The sequence below is a fragment of the Odontesthes bonariensis genome, chromosome 17, assembly GCF_027942865.1.
Source record: "Odontesthes bonariensis isolate fOdoBon6 chromosome 17, fOdoBon6.hap1, whole genome shotgun sequence".
NCBI lineage: Eukaryota > Metazoa > Chordata > Actinopteri > Atheriniformes > Atherinopsidae > Odontesthes > Odontesthes bonariensis.
The window spans coordinates 34298375-34318201 of record NC_134522.1 but is presented as its reverse complement, the minus strand read 5'-3'; the positions used below and the strand labels follow the sequence as shown (position 1 = coordinate 34318201).

The 19827-nt window shown below is 42.1% G+C and overlaps 1 protein-coding gene across 2 annotated transcripts in view; it reads left to right on the top strand.

Annotated features, from left to right (window-relative positions):
- Positions 1 to 19827, top strand: part of prkd1 (protein kinase D1) — a 263074-nt gene that overhangs the window by 25577 nt on the left and 217670 nt on the right. For both annotated transcript variants that reach the window (XM_075448220.1, XM_075448219.1), the window contains exon 2: positions 7086 to 7224. In XM_075448220.1, the coding sequence (XP_075304335.1) occupies positions 7086 to 7224 (139 nt within the window). The remainder of the gene's footprint in view (positions 1 to 7085; positions 7225 to 19827) is intronic.

Genomic DNA, 19827 nt, shown 5'->3' with positions numbered 1-19827 from the left:
TGTTTCCTCCTCATGAGTTGGAGCAAAATCTTCAGCATTTTCAGTGATGTTCTCTTCCTCTGAGACTTCCTCTCGTTCTTCCTCCTGTTCTTCTTCATCTCTCTCCTCCTCCACGGGGCTAAAGATGAGGTCTGTGACACAGTGTAGGTCCTCTTCATCGTGCTGTCTCAAAGTGAAATCTGAAATGCCCCAAGGATACTGTAAACTCAGTTTGTGTATTCTTATCTTTTCCCCAATTGGGGATGTTTACAAATGTGTAGCTTTTGTCTGAAGGCCCAATGCAATGCAGAAGCCCAATGCTTTCTCGTGTGTTTGAGTGTGTGTGTAGCCCCATGGAGGTAGATCAGGGGTCCATTTCACAAAGCAGGTTCAACAAACTCTGAGTCTATTCCTGAACTCAGAGTTTTCTATCTCAGAGTAGATCAACCCTGAGTTTTCGGTTCCAGAAACGCTGATTTGAGTGAGTTTAATCAACTCTGAGTAGTTTCACCTTGAGTTTAGCGCGTGCACCACAACTTTAAAAAGCCAGCATCAATGGAGCCCCGATTCGATGAGTCACCATGGCAACAGGGAAGAGGAGGGGCTACATTTTGAACCAACCTCGAATTGGAAATCTTAATGTGCTCATACGGCGAGTTTCAATACTTTCAACGTTTTTAGAAAGAAGTGCAACACCGCTGCAGCTGCAAAAGTGTAAGTTTAAATGTAGTCCTTTGCAATCACAATGATATTACGGGAAAACTGCTTGAATGGTAACCCATTCATTTATTTCATTTAGGTGCAATCCCACGGGGGAGAAGCGCACTTGGCAGCAGTTTAAGATGAAATATAAAAACATTGGGCCTCATGCAACAACTATTCGTACGCACAGATTTTTTCTCAAGTCGTGCGTACGAGTGATTTAAGAGAATTTGCGCATTCACCAATGTTTTCGTATTTTACGTTTTCTTTCAGGTACGAACAGAATTTACGAGTGATCCAGAGCTGTCGTAGGAGTTTCGTAAAATAGTCCGCTGTTACTGTATTCAAATCACGTTTGCTTGACTAATGGATTGTATATTTAATTACTTTGAAGCAAACATAAATAAATATACATTATACCCCATAATTATGCTGACATTATTCTGTAAAATTATGCACTAATTGAAGGTTCATTTGAATCTGTATCGGGAAGCGCAGCGGCTGTCTTGCTACTTTTGGATGCCTTAGTGCGTCAGGCTCTTGGAAGAGAACGTGTGGAGACAGACGAATGGCTGACATCACGATTAAGATTCCCAAGGACTGTGCTGCTGCAAATATGCAGCTTGCTAGAGCCACAACTCCAGAGAGAAACACGCCGATCTAACCCAATTCCACTACATGTCCAGGTCCTCACCACCCTTGGATTTTTGGCCACTGGAACCTTTCAGAGAGAGACTGGAGACAGATCGGGGGTGTCCCAGTCCTCTGTGAGTCGTGCGCTCCCCTTGGTCATCAAAGCTCTCATCAGTTTATCACCCGTGGTACATCACATTCCCATACACCGCTGTCCAACAAGTACACATTAAGAGGGACTTTCATGCCTTGGCTGGACTGCCAAACATAATTGGAGCACGAGACGCACATACGCATCAAAGCACCCGTGCTGTCGTGGAGCTCACTGAGCTGAAGGCCAGGGTGGGTGTGTCTCGATACAGCGGGGGGCAAATAGCCCAGAGAAGGCATGCCAGATATGCGCAATATTGCCATGAACGGTCTCCTACTACCTGAACCAGCCCAGGCAGACCAGAAGGTGTGGTGCCAGAAGACCCCCCTCATGGACCACCCCATCAAAGAGCCATCATGATGAGGCAACAACTGATTGCACGGCTTTAGTTGCAGTCATCGATCGCCTGCCCATGGCGAGACGTTTTTTTTTCAAGCCATTTTCATATCAAACCATTTATTTTTTTATTTCGGTGACATTGCAAACTACAGGTGACACAGAATTAATAGCACTTGTAATTGCTTCCCATTTCTTTGCTTTACCAGGTCCCGTAATTCTACTGCTGACACTGCTAAAAATGACAGATTTTCCTTTTTGGATCTCTGAAAGCAGAACTTCAGTCTCAGAGCCCCTAAAGTTGTTCTTTTTGCGCTTTGATGCCATTATCATGACTCAACACTCAACTTTTCCTGGCACAGGAGCGAGGAAGCACAGATCCTAATATGGTATTATTTTGGGCGTGGAATATGCAAATCTACTATCCTCGTGCACGTGAACTTAGATACGCACAGGTGTGATTCATCATTTACGCAGGTCGTTTACACACTTTTTCCCAAGATAAGAGCGTTTGTTGAATCTGACGTGGCGTGTTCGTACAAGACCTTCATACGAAAAAAGTAAGAGAAATTTAGAATAAAAATACGAAAATGTTCTTGCATGAGGCCCATTGTTCAAACAGGTGAGACCTCGGCATGGAGGTATCTCATTCTGATCATGTTTTACACTGTAAAGTAAATATTAAGTGGCTATTTCACTGTGCAGTTATTTTATCCCCAACATAATGCTGTTTCCACACACATAAATGTCTTCTCATCTATATCATGTTCTGTTAAATAATTAAGCCTATTTAAACTAACACAGACTTCTACTGAGCCAACAGAAAGAAGGCAGATGACCGTAAAACGGGCATCTGCCCAGCACCGCCACCTCTAACGGAGGCAGAGGAGCTGGCCCTAAGCCAGAATATTGGAAGGCCAGTGGCTGAGGGAATCTCTGGAGGGAGTCCACCCCCATGACACAAGTACCTTTATAAAATATAATAGGCCTATAGATATATTTTTAAGCCTATTCATACAAATATTTATTTGTCTTTTATGTCTTTTTTTCTTTTGTCCCAACAAAATTCTGATGATGCCGCTCAAAAAAATAATTGTCTGGAAATGCTAAAACATCTATGTCTGATAACCATCTCCCGACGAATATTTAATTCTCTGCGCAGTAATGCTGCACCTTCATCCACGGGATCGTTGTCAAAAGGACATTCCATGTTCGTGGAAAAGTCGCCTCCTACTGTGCCTGATGGACTTCTAGAAGTAGAAGAACTCGCTCTGCTGACTGAATGAATGAGGAAATCAAATGGCGTGTGTGGCTGAAAGAGGGCGGAGACAGAAAGAAACTCAAGGTTCATTGAGTAAAACCTGGTCCCGACCAGGTTAGGTTCATAGAGTCTGTTACTCCGGTAACTGACCGAGAGGTTAAGTTACCTCCCTTTGTGAAACAGGCTAGAGTTACCCCTCTTTCTCAGGGTTGAGTTACCTCCCTTTGTGAAACGGAAAACTCAGGGTTGCCCTCATTTCTGGGTTAATCAACTCAGAGTTTTCACTAAACCTGCTTCGTGAAACGGACCTCAGGTGTGACGAAATCAAGTTTACACACTCTAGCTTTGAAGTTTTGTGCGCGTGTGTGGGTGGGTTAGAGATCATTGTATGTGTGTATGTGTGCATGTTCATTGTGCTGGAAAGTGCAGTGGTGGGACCCAAATACCATTAAATGTGGCCGGAATTGATCTGGAAGACCACAGATGTTATAAATTTGAATAAAACATACATAATTAAACAAAAATAGTCATAATTCATTTTACTTGCACAGAGCATAGTATGGAACCACCCATGTAATTTTCAGGAAATTGTATGGAAGAAAACTAAAGTTATGACACATTAACTTTTGAAAATGGGTCAAATTGACCCGAAGACAACAGGAGGGTTAAACAAGTAAACTTCTTTTGCCTTATGGGCATGAAATGCAGATGGAGAGGAGGTGGACTGCATACAAGTCAATCAGAACTGAGCTGTAGAGAGATATAAAGAATAAGCCCAAGAAAACAGCATGAACGAAAACCAGTGGGCCACAACAGTGATATCAAATTAAGAATGAGTGAATAAGACACCATGGAAAATTGGAAATGACAAAGTGAATCCTGAACACCAAGGAACGGGGCTCTCAAGTCTCACGCATTGAGGGTCACAGTCACGCTTTTCGGTCTTTTGTTACGCAGTCCCGCCACACATTGTATTTCACACGCTGAAAAAAAATTGCAACATAAATTTATCTGGTGCGCCACTATCGCTATGGAAACGTCAGGAAATAAGCACATCTCCCATGAGTCTGAGCAGAGCAGTTATTAATAACAACAACAGTAATAATAATATTATTAATGAAAGACCCCCATTCCTGCGACCCGTCCAACCGGCCCGCCCAACGGGAGGGGGTAGATGTCACTCTTACCTGCATTCAAAACTTGAGAGCCCTGCCAGGGAATGAGGGTAGGTGAGAGGAAACTTTTGCAAAAAAAAATAAAAATTTGCAACATATTTCAGTAAGGACAGAGTTCGAAAATGTATTGATGTGAAGAAATTAAAATATTTTTTGCAATTAGACGTTGATGAAGGTAAGGATAGGATTAGATCGCTAAAAGAAGAAAAGTAAACATACCTGCAAAAACAGAGCCTGGGAAATTGATCCACTACAACACATAAAGACATAAAACTTAAAAGAAACACACAAAAAAAAATGTGGGAAAAAGGGACCTGTGGAGAGCTGGAAAAGTAGAGAATGAGCCTGCAATAATGTTTGGGCTTTTAAGGCTGGAAGAGAAAAGAATAAGGGTGCGATAAGGCTCGGTCCGCCAGGAGAAAAGAGCCTACTGAAGACCCAAAGGAAAAAGAGCAAGTCTGTGACAAGGCTTGAGCAGGAGAGTAATGGACCCTGTGGAAGCCTGGAGGAGAACAAGCCTGCATTAAAGTTCAGGTCAATGAAGGCCAGGAGAGAAAAAGAACCTTTGGAAGATAGTTCTCATTTACACGGGACTCATAAAAGTCTACAGTGGGAGCTAACATTATTTTTTTCTTTTTCCTCATCTCAACACGTGAACCTTTCAGATACAGTAGCTCCACAGTACCCGTTGACTAGGACTTGTTAAAGGGATAGTTCGCCTCTTTTGACATGAAGCTGTATGACATCCCATATTAGCGACATCATTTATGAATATTGACTTACCCCCTGCTGCGTCCTGTGAGCAGAGTTCCAGCTGAGTTTTGGCGTCCATGAAGGTAGTCCGGCTAGTTGGCTGGGGCTAGAAAAATAAAGCGTCTTGCTTCTCAAAACAATATGCGTTCAAAAGAGTAATACATTTGCATCGGTCACTGCCCCAAAACTGGGGAATGAACTACCTTTGCACATCAGGCAAGCTGACTCACTTAATGTTTTTAAGTCCTCACTTAAAACACATTTTTTCTCATTGGCTTTTAATTCAGTCTGAGGTGTTGACTTGTTATTGTTTTATTCTTTTAGTGTTTTTACTTTGTTTTTATGGTTTTTGTGTTTCACTTGTATTTTATGTATATGTGTACAGCACTTTGGCCAACTGTGTTGTTTCAAAGCGCTATATAAATAAAGTTGGATTGGATTGGAAGGCTGGAAGAGAAGAGAATGGGCCTGTGATAAGGCTCTGACCATCGAAAGCCAGAAGAAATAAGAGGAGCATGTGTAAGGTCATAGGAGAATAGAACTTGCCTGGGATAAGGCTCAGAACATTGAAGACCAGAAACAGAACAAGAAGATGCAAGATAAGACATAATTGCTTCATGGTTTATTGTAAAAATGTTATGCTGCAATGAGTTTTGCCTCTTAATCTTAATACTGCCATCTATCAAATTGTCAAGCCAATCAATGGCTCAAACTAACCCAGTCAACTATCCCATTAAAATTCGGTCACTCTGAGACACTCTCGTTTAATACCAAGAAGCAAAACAAGCACTAAAAATTGAATACAACCACTCAGAGAAACAGAAAGACACAAAAGACAAGCTGAGTACAGAAAGATGCCAAACAACAATTAAAGATAGCAAAGTCAATTCCATTCAGTTCAGTTTTATTAAATGAGCACCAATTCAAAACAAAATGTATCTCAAGTTACTGTAAAGAAACAATCCAGTTCAGTCCATCCATCCATCCATCCATCATCTTCCACTTCTCCGGGGATCGGGTCGCGGGGGCAGCAGCTTGAGCAGAGATACCCAGACGTCCCTGTCCCCGGCCACTTCCTCCAGCTCTTCTGGGGGGACCCCGAGGCGTTCCCAGGCCAGCCGAGAAACAAAGTCTCTTCAACGTGTCCTGGGTCTTCCCCGGGGCCTCCTCCCAGTGGGACGGGCCCGGAACACCTCACCGGGGAGGCGTCCAGGAGGCATTCTCACTAGATGCCCGAGCCACCTCATCAATTATAAAAAACTGATTTATTCCAATTAATTGTAATCCCATTATTATAACAACACCATAATGAGATGGAAGATGACTTTAGAAAGGCAAGACAATATGAAAAAGAATTCCTAAATTTAGTCTCTGTTAGAGTTATAATGATTACTTGGATTCAGTGAGTTGAAACCTTTAAGCGCTTAATTCTTGTTAAAAAGAAGGAACATACAATTTAACAACGACTTCCGAGACAGCTTCTTATGAAATGAACACAGGAGTTGTTTCAGCAGTATTTTCCCATCCACATGTTATCTCCTGTTGCGGCGGCAGGCATTCCTCTAATCTGAACTGATTTCAACTGTACCCACAGCTGTTCTCAGTCTAACACCAGTTTTCACATTCCTTATTACCATATATAGTTAGGGAACTTATAACTTGGTTAAGCACTCATGAAATTGATTATAACAAACTTGCAACTTGGACATGAAATTCTATATTATGAAATCAATACATGTGATTCAATAAAATTATCATTTTCATAAGAGTCTCACTGCACCATCATTTGATATGGTGCTTCCAGATTTTCAAAATGTGGAAACCCAAGTGGATGAGTAGCAAAGTGTGTTTTTCTGATGGTTTTGTCTCACGTTCAAATATACTTTTATTTTTCAGTGACAATGCAGTAAGATCATTTCTTAACTCTTTTTTTCTCTTGGTCTGATATCATGTCAAATTTATTTTTTATTTTGTTTTTCATCTTATTTTGATTCTGTAATTTTCATTTATCTTTTTTTTTGTTGTTGAAAGAAGCTTTGTCTCCATCTTTACTAATATCGATTGACAAATAGTGTTGCTTTCCTGTTTCTCTCAGTTGCCAGAGTGTGGTTTCTATGGGATGCATGAGAAGATCCTACTGTTTCGTCATGACCAAACATTGGACAGCATTCTACAGCTGCTGCACTCTGCTTCTCAGATACAGGATGGAGACCTCGTGGAAGCCATACTGTCAGGTGAGAGTCGCTAATTGTGGTATCAGAGTGGGAAGGATCATCATGTCGTGTATGAAAGAAAATCATGACATTTTGCTGGGTTTCTGCCATGTGAACAGTCATACGTCTTCAGATATTGTTCATGGTAACATTTTAAGCTGTTTTTTCTAGTCCGTGTTTGAGTTTAAAAGTCTGTGTCTGCTTAACAATGAGAGTAGAACTAAGTTCTTTTCAACAAGTTGCTTTACAAGACGTGTCACGTGATTTAAAACATAGTGTACTGTTACACCCAGTGTGACTCCTGTCCTATACTGGGATTCACAGCCAACTAAAGTCTCTCTGACATCACGTCCTCCAAGGAACAGGCAAAGTTGTGGTTGGACAGGATTTATGTTTGTGAAAACAGACAGAAAGTACAGAAAGCATCAATTAACAACCAACACAAAAGACATTTAAACGAGTTGATGCGTAATGACGGAAATGGCAGATCTAGTATTTACAGATCTACGGCGGAGTCCGCGATAGCGTCTCTATCGTTATATCGACAAATTACACAGTGTTCGCATTCTAACAGTGATAAATACTAATTCACCTACTTATATTGCCACTACAAAGGCTGCAAACAAACAGTTGGAGGAAGAGTTAGCATCTGTGCGCTAAAACAACTTCCTGTTACGTCACTTCTTGTAACTTCTTGTACTTCTTGTAGGAAAAAACACCTAAATAAACAAACTATGCCCTTACAGGCCTGAAAATGCTACTAAAAACACAGATATAAACAGTTCCAACACACTCCCCGACAGGCATTATTAAAAAATGCCACAATAACAAGTTTACATAATCTAATCTCCTGGAGATAAGAGAAGAATACACTCTGAAATGGGTTTGAGGCTTGTTTGTGGGCAGTCTTGAACTCCACCTTCCTGACAAAAGCATCTTTACTTGGAAGAGCCTTCACAATGACTCCCGTTGGCCATTCATTTCTTTTCAGTTGCTTGTCCTTTAAAAGAACAATGGGCCACTGGAGCCACTCGTATTTTTATTCTAAATTTCTCTCACTTTGTTCGTACGAAGTACTCGTACGAACACGCCACGTCAGATTCCACAACCGCTCTTAACTTCAGAAAAGTGTGTAAACGACCTGCGTGAATGATGAATCCCACCTGTGCGTATTTAAGGGCACGTGCACGAGGATAGTAGATTTGCATACTCAACGCCCAAAATTATACCATATAAGGCTGTGCTTCCTCGCTCCTGTGCCAGGAAGTGTTGAGTCATGAGAATGGCATCAAGGCGCAAAAAGAACAACTTTAGGGGCTCTGAGACTGAAGTTCTGCTTTCAGAGATCCAGAAAGGAAAATCTGTCATTTTCAGCAGTGTCAGCAGTGGAATTACGGGACCTGCTAAAGCCAAGAAATGGGAAGTTATTAAAGTGCTGTTAATTCAGTGTCACCTGTAGTTCGTAATGTCACCGAAATAAAGAAGAAATGGTTTGATATGAAAATGGCTTAAAAAAACAACAACATCTCGCCATGGGCAGGCGCTCGATGACTGCAACTAAAGCCGTGCAATCAGTTGTTGCCTCATCATGATGGCTCTTTGATGGGGCGGTCCATGAGGGGGGTCTCCTGGCACCACACCTTCTGGTCTGCCTGGGCTGGTTCAGGTGGAGACCCTCGTTCATGGCAATATTGTGCAAATCTGGCATGCCTTCTCTGGGCTATAGAGCAGTTTGCCCCCCCCCCCGCTGTATGGAGACATCCCCACCTGGCCTTCAGCTCAGTGCGCTCCACAACAGCACGGGTGCTCTGATGCGTATATGTGTGCAGTCTATTGCTCCGATTATGTTTGGCAGTCCAGCCGCGGCACGAAAGTCCCTCTTAATGTGTACTTGTTGGACAGCGGTGTATGGGAATGTGATTTACCACGTGTGATAAACTGATGAGAGCTTTGATGACCAAGGGGAGCGCACGACTCACAGAGGACTGGGACACCCCCGATCTGTCTCCAATCTCCCTCTGAAAGGTTCCAGCGGCCAAAAATCCAAGGGTGGTGAGGACCTGGACGTGTGGTGGAATTGGGTTAGATCGGCGTGTTTCTCTCTGGAGTTGTGGCTCCAGCAAGCTGCATATTTGCAGCAGCACAGTCCTTGGCAATCTAAATCGCTTCCCATTGACCTTGTTATATACAGAGTCAAATTAACCTTCAATTACTGCATAATTTAAGTCAAACAGAATAATGTCACCATAATTATGGGGTATAATGTATATATTTATTTATGTTTGCTTCAAAGTAATTAAATATACAATCCATTAGTCAAGCAAACTTGATTGGAATAACAGCGGACTATTTTAGGAAACTCCTTCGACAGTTCTGGATCACTCGTAAATTCTGTTCGTACCTGAAAGAAAACGTAAAATACGAAAAGATTGGTGAATGCGCAAATTCTCTTAAATCACTCGTACGCACGACTTAAGAACAAATCTGTGTGTACGAACGGTTGTTGCATGAGGCCCAATGTCTCCTTCCTTTGGCCTGCTGAGCTGCCAATTTTGATGAGTCAGCATGTTGAGATATTCATTTTGCCATCGAGCACAGAATGTCAGCAAGAACTTGAACCCTCTTCCACTGATGTTTAAACATGTCAGCTTTGGTGAAGTCTCCAGGGGGAAGTGAGAGGGGACCAAGCTCCTGTGTGAGTAAAGTTGAGGGGGTTAAGATCAGAGGAGCCAGACACTAAAGGTCTTGCATTAATAATAGCTGTAACTTCAGCCATCAGGGTTATCAGAACCTCATGGGTCAGCTTTGAGTGGCTCGCTTGTAAGAGCATTGAATCCAGGATACGTTGTGTAATTCCTATCATGCGCTCCCATGTGCCACCCATGTGGGATGGGTGGGGAGGATTTAAACACCCATGAACATCTGTGATGGCAGAAGTAGTTGTCTACACTCATCTCACCAGACTTTGGAGGATCCAGCTTCAGCTCCCTGGATGCACCAACAAAGTTGGTCCCACAGTCTGACCTCAATGCTTAGCAGTACCTATGATCGCAAAGAATCTTCGAAGTGCATTGATGAAGCTGGAAGAGCTCTACATCAAGCCCAACATAAGAAAATGGGGGGTCAGTCTGTAAACACTCAACCGGCAAGTCAGCCATGATTTTCCGCTCCTCTCTGCCTCGTAGCTTCCTGCAAGTAAAACATCCATGGATAATGCTGCTAATACAACTTTTGGATCCTACTATCCACAAGACACTTGCTCTAACAACTCCCTCAGTAAAGTGTCTCCATTGATGCTTTACAGCCACATGATGGTGACGGATGAGCAGTGTAGCAACGTGATGCTTGCTGTTTATTTCCTGGTCTGCTCCTTGCTCTGCCACTAATTGCTTTCATGATGTTCACCTGTGCCTGATTAATGTTTGCTCTCTCTCACTCTGGACTCTGCCTATATCAGCTCCTTCCTGCCAGAGTTCCCTGCCAGATTATTGCAAGCCTCACAGCCAGCAGATGTCTAGCCTCACCTCTCTGCCTTGTCTTTTGATCTACTGTCCTGACCATTGCCTGAGTTTGTTTTGTGGATTAGAACCCTCTGCTTCCAGAAGACCTTCTTGATCCTCAGGAATACACCTGTTTTTGGATAACCCCTGACTGACTTGTCTAGCCCTGTTCTCCGTATCCAGGAGCGGAATCTGACTATCACGGATCAACATCTTTATTGGAGGATTGTCCGGACTCCAGCAGTATTCAGCTCCTTGTCCAGCACCTTTGATCCAATAAACCTTTTGTCACTAAGCTTGTGTCTGGTGAATTATCGGGTTTTCTGATCTGGTCATTACACCTACATGCAGTAGGCCATTTTTCAATCACTGGATGAAGCTTGTGCAGAGAACTGTTGGAGGATAGCTCTTGTTTTGCCATAATGCTTTTGATTTCTTCTGGATACACTTTGTGCTGCACGCATCTGATCACTGTGTTCTGCTTGACTTAAAGCTTCATCAATGAGACTTGTCTTGCTGAGGTGCCAGCCTGCACGGCCGGTGTCTTCTCTAGATTTGATGAAGCTGTGAGAGATGTGACGCAGGTGAGCCACTGCTTTGATGAGGGATATCCACTTAGAGAAGCGCTCAAAGCATGCTGAACCCAAATGATTTGTAGACACTGCGGTGGCAAGCACTGTCGCATTAGAGTGAATTTCAACACCTGACTCTGGGTTAATGAGTTCAAATGGGCCTTTCCCAGGCATTGTGCTCTCAGGCTGCAAAAGACATGCTGGACTACGTAACCAGTAATCCAGTCTGGGAATGGTGAGCTCTGGTTCTGGAGCAAGGTTAGCCCTACCCATGATGAAGGCGACTTCACTGTATCCGTCTCCATGTGTGACTTTCAGATAGACTGCTATAATAAGCTATAGCTCTGACTGAAGCATCTGAGAACATGCAAAGTTCAATACACTTGGCTTGTGAAATGGAGAAGGAGACATATATGCGAAGGATATTCAGTGCATGAAGATCCTGCAGCAACTCTTGCCAGCTTTTCCAGCCATCATACATGTCAGGGGGTAGGGGGCTATCCCACTCAAGGTCACTGTTGGAGAGCTGTCTGAGAAAATATCTTCCTTTGCTAGTTACAGGGGCAAGGGAGCCCAGAGGATCAAACAGGCTGTTTACAACTGGAAGCACCACATGGCGAGTGAAAGGCTTCTGGCTCTGTGGAACATGGAAAGTGAATGTATCAGACATGATGTTCCAACTCACTCCCAAGCTGCGCTGGACAGGAAGCTCATCCGTAGAGAGATCCAAATCTTTCATTTCCATGGCCCGGTCTTCTGGGGAAAAGGCGTTCTTCACCCCCACTTTGTTGGAGGCGATCTTATTGAGATGCAGATTAGAGAGAGCGATCATCTTTTGAGCTCTCTGCAGGACACCGACAGCCTCAGTTTTAGTTGGAAAGGATTTCAGGGCATTTCATCAACGTAAAAGTTGTGTTCTATGAAGTGTCGTGCATCCCTGGCGTATACCCCTTCTGCCTCCCGGGTTGCCATTCTCAGCCCAAAAATAAAAAAACTAAATGAAAAGAATAAAATTCAAGAATAGATTAAAATACATAAAACAGCTATACAATTAAAACAATAATAATACTAAAATAAACCAAAATAAATAGACATATTAAAACAATAATACATTCAACATCTTGCATCCTGTCAAAAGCCAAGGAGAACAGATGTGTTTTAAGATTAGACAGATTAAATTAGGTTTTAAAAACGGACAGAGAGGAAGCCGGTCTGACGTGGAGAGGCAAATCGTTCCACAGTTTAGAAGCTGCCACAGCAAAGGCACGGTCGCCTCTGAGCTTGCACTTTGTTTTCGGTACACTCAGGAGCAGCTGATCAGCTGACCTGAGAGAGCGGGGGATGTATAGGGCTGTAGCAACTCGGAGAGGTAGGATGGGGCGAGACCATTGAGGGATTTAAAAGTAAATGAAAGAATTTCAAAACTGATCCTAAAATGTATAGGCAGCCAGTGAAGTGAGGCTAAACTGGGGGAAATATACTCGTATTTACGTGTGTCAGTTAAAAGACGTGCAGCAGCATTTTGCACCATCTGAAGACGGGCAATGGAGGATCCACTAACCCCACATAAAGTGCATTACAGTAATCCAACTTAGTGGTCACAAAGGCATGGATTACTGTTTCAAAGTGTTGGCTTGACAGAATAGGTTTAATTTTGGCAAGCTGCCTAGAACTGGAAGAAACTCGATTTAACAACTGAATTGATCTGACAGTTGAGCTTGAGATCAGTATCCACTTTTACCCCAAGGTTTGTAGTTGGCTAAATGAACTGGGCCATGGAGCCCAGATCTACAAGGGGGGGCCCAGTAGTGCCACCAAAAAACATCATCTCTGTCTTTTTCTCATTAAAATTTAAAAAGTTTATAGTTTGTCGTAAATCTGGCTGCCATATGCGTAAAAGTGGAAGGCGATGCCATGCTTTCTAAGTATGGAACCAAGTGGAAGCAGGTAAAGAGAGAAGAGAAGAGGGTCTAAAACTGAGCCCTGGGGGACCCCACATGAGAGATGAGAGGAGAACGTTCGATAAGCCAAGTATGACCTCCAGTGCTACGCCCCTGATGCCCACCCACCATTTCAAACGGGAGACCAAAAGTTCATGGTCCACTGTGTCAAATGCAGCAGTTAAATCTAAAAGCACCAGAATAACAGAGTCATTAGCTAAAAAGATATAATTGAAAACTCTTAAAAGAGCTGATTCTGTGCCGTGCAACATTTTAAAAACAGATTGGAAGACCTCAAGAATTTTGTGCTCTTCCAGAAAAAACATTAATTGGTTGCAAACTATCTTCTCGAGAATTTTTGCAATAAAAGGCTATTTAGAGATAGGTCTAAAATTTGCAAGAACATCAGTATCGAGCAGTAGCAAACCGTGAGCACTACGGCTGGGCCTTCACCTCAGCCCTCATTGCTGAAGAAAAAAAATCATTGCGGGAAAAAAGGCCGACAAAATTTAATTTCCTTCGGGATTAATAAAGTATCTCCAATTTAATTAAATAAATAAAAAACGAGCACAGACCGCTCATACAGTCAATGGCACGTACCCATAGAAAAAATACACACTCACACACACATCACACAACCTGACTATCGACTGCTAACAACCATTATCAGTAACCTACACAAACCCAGACACATAATGGCTCGGCGGCCAGCAATCGGATAAACCAATGAAGTGATCAATCCTGTGAAATAATGAAAACAATTGAATGAAACCTGCACTCACCCATTATGAAGTTAACTCTGCCAGCCACTCCATAATCTTGACCCTGCTCAGCCAACTCCTTGACGTCGGGTATGGTTGGTAACGTTACTGCGGCCAGCATTAGCAACTAGGCTGCTAGGCTTGCTAAATCGGTAAGCATTAGGCTACTGAAGAAAGCTAATCTTTTTAGCTACGTTATATTATCATCTTTCTTCTAGGCTATAAGTTAACCTTTGTTTACGGCCACTGGCACTAACCTGACGCTAGCTGTCAAATCACCGGAAGTTTTCACCGGAAGTACTGGCGCACACACAAAAGTTTGAACGTCAACCGCTCCACTCTGCACGCTTTTCGGACTTCACGAAGGCCTACGATCTTTTTTTTTTGTCCCGCCCACTTCAAATCAAACCGTGATTGGTCAATTTTCCCATCACTCTCCAAACCAAAACACATAGCTTGGCCTTCCCCGAGATGCGTGAAGTCCTAACCAATTAATGAGCCGGTTAATCTTGCTTCGATAGAGATGGACGATTCTGATTGGATAGTATGTTTCAGGACAGTAACCCTTTCATTGCCGATGTGAATTTGACAGTAAACTTAACTTTGGAACATAGATTAGCGAGAATGTAGTATTAAATGTATTGTATTAAATTAAATGAGAGTGATTGAGTTTTTTTATGTATACATATATTATTATTTAATACTAATATGTTTTTGTTCTGAATTTTTTAAGGCCTTCTCTGAAGGCGTAGAAGGCCCTGAGGGTTCCCCTCTTGTATCGAGTCCTGTTTTTTTAATCAAAGGTTGCACTACTGCATGTTTGAAATGTTCTGGGACCACACCTGAGGACAAACTGCAATTAATAAGTGCCAGAACAGAGGACCCTATAGTGGGGAGAACCTCTTTAAATAGCCGAGGAGGGATCACATCATTTGGAGAACCTGAGGCCTTTAACTGACCAACAGCCTTCTGTAACAAGGACAGAGTCACAGGCTCAAACCTGTCAGAAAGAGCAGAGCAGGCCACAGAGACTCAAGTGTCCTGTGCAGAAGGTGAGATTAAAGCCCTAATGGAGGCAACCTTATCAATAAAAAAGTGAAGAACATTATCACACACAGCAGGGGAGGACTCAATAAAGGCAGTCTGTGGGGCATTAAGAACAGAATCAATGTTCTTAAACACAACACAAGGCTTATGACAGTTAGACAGAAAAATGTCAGAGAAATGTTTCAAAGTTGTCTGAGAATGACGACAGCAGTCCCTTAAAATATGAAAGGACACCTGCAGTATGTTCTTTCCCACTTGCGTCAGCTCTACGGCACTCACCTCTGACAGCACGAGTTGCATCATTCAGCCAGGGCTCACATTTAGTCCTAAACTGCCTGTTTTTCAACGGAGCCACGGTGTCTCAAACTGATTGGCAGGTGGAATGAAACCATGAGCTAAGTTCCTCCATATCGTTGTTCATACTCCCAGTGACACAGTTGTGAGTCTGACTGAAAACGACAGAGAACTGAGCAGCAGTGGAAGGGTTAATGATGCGACAGCGTCGGGCAGCAGCGCGAGGTTTAACTGGACTACAGCCGAGAGGCACCTCAAATAATACAGGCATATGAACAGAAAATGCTGCGTCACAAACCTCTAAGTTAAAAACTGGCAAACCAAAAGATAAAACCAGATCAAGTGTGTGTCCGCCTTGTTGTGTTGGACCAGACACAAGATTTAAAGAGTCAATGAGGCTTCAAACAGGCTCACTTCAAAGCTGATGAACCAGGATAGTAGCGATAGCTGCTTACATTTATAGTGAGTCTTAAAAACCATGGCAGTCTTAAAAACCAAAGTTCAGGGAAAGCGCTGGACTCACCAACACTCAGCCAGGTCTGTCACACAGAGAAAGTCATTTTGGATTACATGTAACTTTGTGATTGGTTAAGTATTCTTGGTGTTTTATTCCCACAATTCCATCTCCTATAATTTCAGGTTTCATATCAACACTAGCTTGTAATATCAGTTAATTTTAGATTATACCACAGGCATTACTGTTTGTAAACATGATATTCAAACTCAGCCTTTCTTGTAGCTGTGATGAGCTCAGAAGACAAAGGCAAACCGACAGCTGCTGCGTCAAAACAAGCTACAGAATTAACAAAGAAGGATAGATTTGATAATGACAAGAAAGGATTAAATCTGAACAATACAATATTTTCTACAGCAATTACATTCTTATACACAAATAAAAACCAGCACAATATTAAATAATCTTGATTAAAAATTTTTTAAATGATTTTCTTTTGCCAATTTAGGTGAAGTGCACTAACCCATGTACTATAACTGCTCTGTGTACCATAGAGAACAGAGGACACAGAAGTATAGAGTGAATATAAGCAAATTAATGTCAACCTGAATGTTTCACCACGGTTACATTCTAATGTACACAGAAAACAAACAATTTATAAAAATGTGGTTCATGTTCTCACAAGGATGGCCAACTGACATCAAATCAAATCAAATTTTATTTATATGGCACTTTTCATGCTTAAAACGCAACACAAAGTGCCTCAGAGGCTAAAAACAACGACAAAACAAATTTAAAAAACAAACAAAAAAACCCAACCCTCCCAGCCTCATAAATACATAAATAGCAGTAAAATAAGATAAAAAAGTGAAAGACTAAAGCAGTAAAATAAGATAAAAAAAAGTGAAAACATGAATATTCTTAAGATGGTTAAAGCCTATCTTTGTTATGTTTTTGATATATGGAATAAAACTAAGCTCAGAGTGAAAAATCCCCTCAGATTTTTTAGTTTATGATGGTTTAAGATCTTATAATTTTGTTAAGTTTCTCTCTCTGGCCTTCAGGACCAATGACTAAAACCTCAGTTTCGTCCTGGTTGAGCTGTAGGAAATTTGCTGCCATCCATGACTTGATATCTAAAATGCAGTTAAAAAGGGCATCAAGTGGGCCTATGTCATCAGGAGACACGGCAATGTACGAGTATGTGCATTACAGGCAGTGTATGCGTCAGCTGATGCCGTGCCTCCTGATGAAGCATGTAAAGATTAAAAAGAATTGGACCTAAAATGGACCCCTGGGGAACCCCACACTTGATCTCATGGGTTCCTGAGGAACATGTATCCAAACTTACAAAGAAGAATCGATCAGTGAGGTAGGAAACAAACCAGTTAAAGGTCCCATGGCATGAAAATTTCACTCTCAGAGGTTTTTTAGCCTTAAAATGAGTTCCTCTAGCCTCCTTAAGTCACCCCAGTGGGTAGAAATTCCAAAATGTATTCACTAAGCAGTACAGCATTTCCTCCATGTTTTGAAAAGAGCGCCTCCAAGTGTCTCACTGATTCAAGGCCCCTGGTTTGACGTCATGCCAGGATAGAGCTCATCAAAATTCCCCACGCCCTCTCTCCGCCACGCCCTCTGTCTCCACCCGCACCTGTATTACCTTACCCGCCCAACTCATGTGGAGTAGACCGAGAGTCGCCAAAGAAGAAGACTCGCCAGTTACGACTGAAGACAGAAGATACAGGAATGGCTTCCAAACGACTTTACCATGCGAAATGTACTGTGCCAGGATGTGAAGATGAAGAGAAGAGTCTGTTTGCGCTTCCATCCTCTGACCCTTTGAAAACGGAATGGCTTAATTTCATTTACACGGGACAGGTGCCCATGCATGTCACAAAGAGCGTCAATGTTTGCGCGACACATTTCACAGAGGAATGTTTTTACAACTTGGGACAGTACAGGGCAGGTTTTGCCCTACACCTGAAGTTGAAGCCTGGATCAGTGCCAAGCCTTGCCGGTCCATCAGCTACCCACAACGATCAAGTAAGTCATAATTATTTGCTAGCCGCTAGCTACTTTATGGGTGCCAGCTAACTAGCCAACATTAGCTGTGGAGGTATTTATCCATGAAACCTACACTGCGCTACAAAACCAATACTCTGTTAAACTGGTTAGATTTGGAAAATTGGTTGTAAAACAAGACATTTGTCTTTTGACCAAGTATCTTACGTGTAGGGGACTACATAAAGCATGAATACTTAGGTAAGCAAGCCTAGTTATTGGCATGTTCTGCGGCTAGATACGTCTGTTACACGGAAAATGACGCCCGACGAAAACAATTCATATGTTGTAAGCCTTTGTTACGGTTTGTGACCTTTTAGTATTTTTTTTTTTTTGTTTACGTCGAGTCGTTTCTGCGTCTTTCGTGTGGGATACGCGATCGGGTGTTGTGGCTAGGTGAAGGGTAGGGATGTTTAGCAAACGTTTGCTGACTACCCTCGAACATACACCATTATGTATCTGTCAATTCGAACACAGTTTTGACTTCAAATCTGTCGTGACGCGTCAGTTTATCACGAATGTAATGCTCGGCTTTCGAACCATGAGATGTGAGCTCTCTGTCTGCATCAGGTTCACTCTTCACTGGCCAGCACATCTTCACTGGCCAGTACATCAAGTGCTCACGTCCAGACATCCCGGACCAGGGATGCTGCCTGCTAGACTGACCCCATTGTCACTAGGACTGCAGCCACACCGAAGAATGTTGTCTTTCCCTATATTGGAATGCTTTGCAGGTGAGATGTTTTACCTTGTAGTTGTTGAAAGTTCTTGTAGTCTGAAATGTCATTATTGAGCCGGGTTTCTCCAGCACTATAAAGCACGAAACGCCTAGACCATGGTCGCCTGAAAAGATTGTCTTGTGAATGTAATTTATATTTGATTTACCAAAAAATGTATACTTTTAAGGGGTTTTCAGATCATAGTTCCTATGAAACTTCACAATATATGAAAAGCTTTTTCCAAAATGCTTTATACCTACTTTCAAAAATGTTGTTTTATTTGTTACTACCATTAAAAGCAGCATTTAAATGTTTCAACATGTTATGCAAATCTCAGCTAATATCACTTTTCCTGATGCTTGAAATCAGATTTAAAAAAAGTAATGAGAACGGCTTTTATAGCATTTTGGAAAAGAGCTTTTCATATGCTCTCCAATGATGATGCATGTGTCTCTACCAGCTAACCCCCACCACCATGACAAATGAAAATTCTGTGAGAAACACTGTTTACACATTGTTTCTTGTACTTTCAGACTGTACTTGGCGGCGATCCACTTTAATGAAAATGCGAACCGACCACAGGCCCAGACAGCAGACGGTGTACCTCTTTTCAAAATCTCCTTTCCCAAATCCAAGAAGGGAGAGTGCACAATCAAACGTCAAAAGACTAAGCCAACCTTTGGTAAGACCTCAAAAGTTCAAGAATTCAAGTCCAACTACTTTTGCCTTTATCAAATTTACTGAGGTTAATTCCAACAAATAGGAATACAAAAAATGTGAGAAATAGAAATCTAAACAAACATAAATATATAGAACAAATATAAATATATAAATATATATAAATATAAACATTGAAATGTACAAATGACTAACTGAAATATACAAATGTTGTGCGTGTACAGTGTGTATGAATGTTCTGTGTGAAAAGGGTATGTGGATGTCCTGATGGACCTAATTTTTCACACGCGAGGCAGTCTAAACCCGGTGCAGTATCCTTCATCATCGGGGTACTCGGCACGGATACGCAGGACCACACAGGCAGGAATGACTACTCTGATCCGGCGACCCAAAAAGCCCCAGCACCACGCCACAAACTGCCTGTAGGCCAAATACCTGAAGCGCCTGGAAGAACAGATAGAAAAAATGACTCTTGCAGAGAATGTTGTTGTTCTTCTGTAATTGCTATGTTGTACATATTTACATATTCCTATGGATTATTCCTGATTGTGTTTTAATAATGTCTTGTAAATAAATCTACAAACACTCTTCATACTGT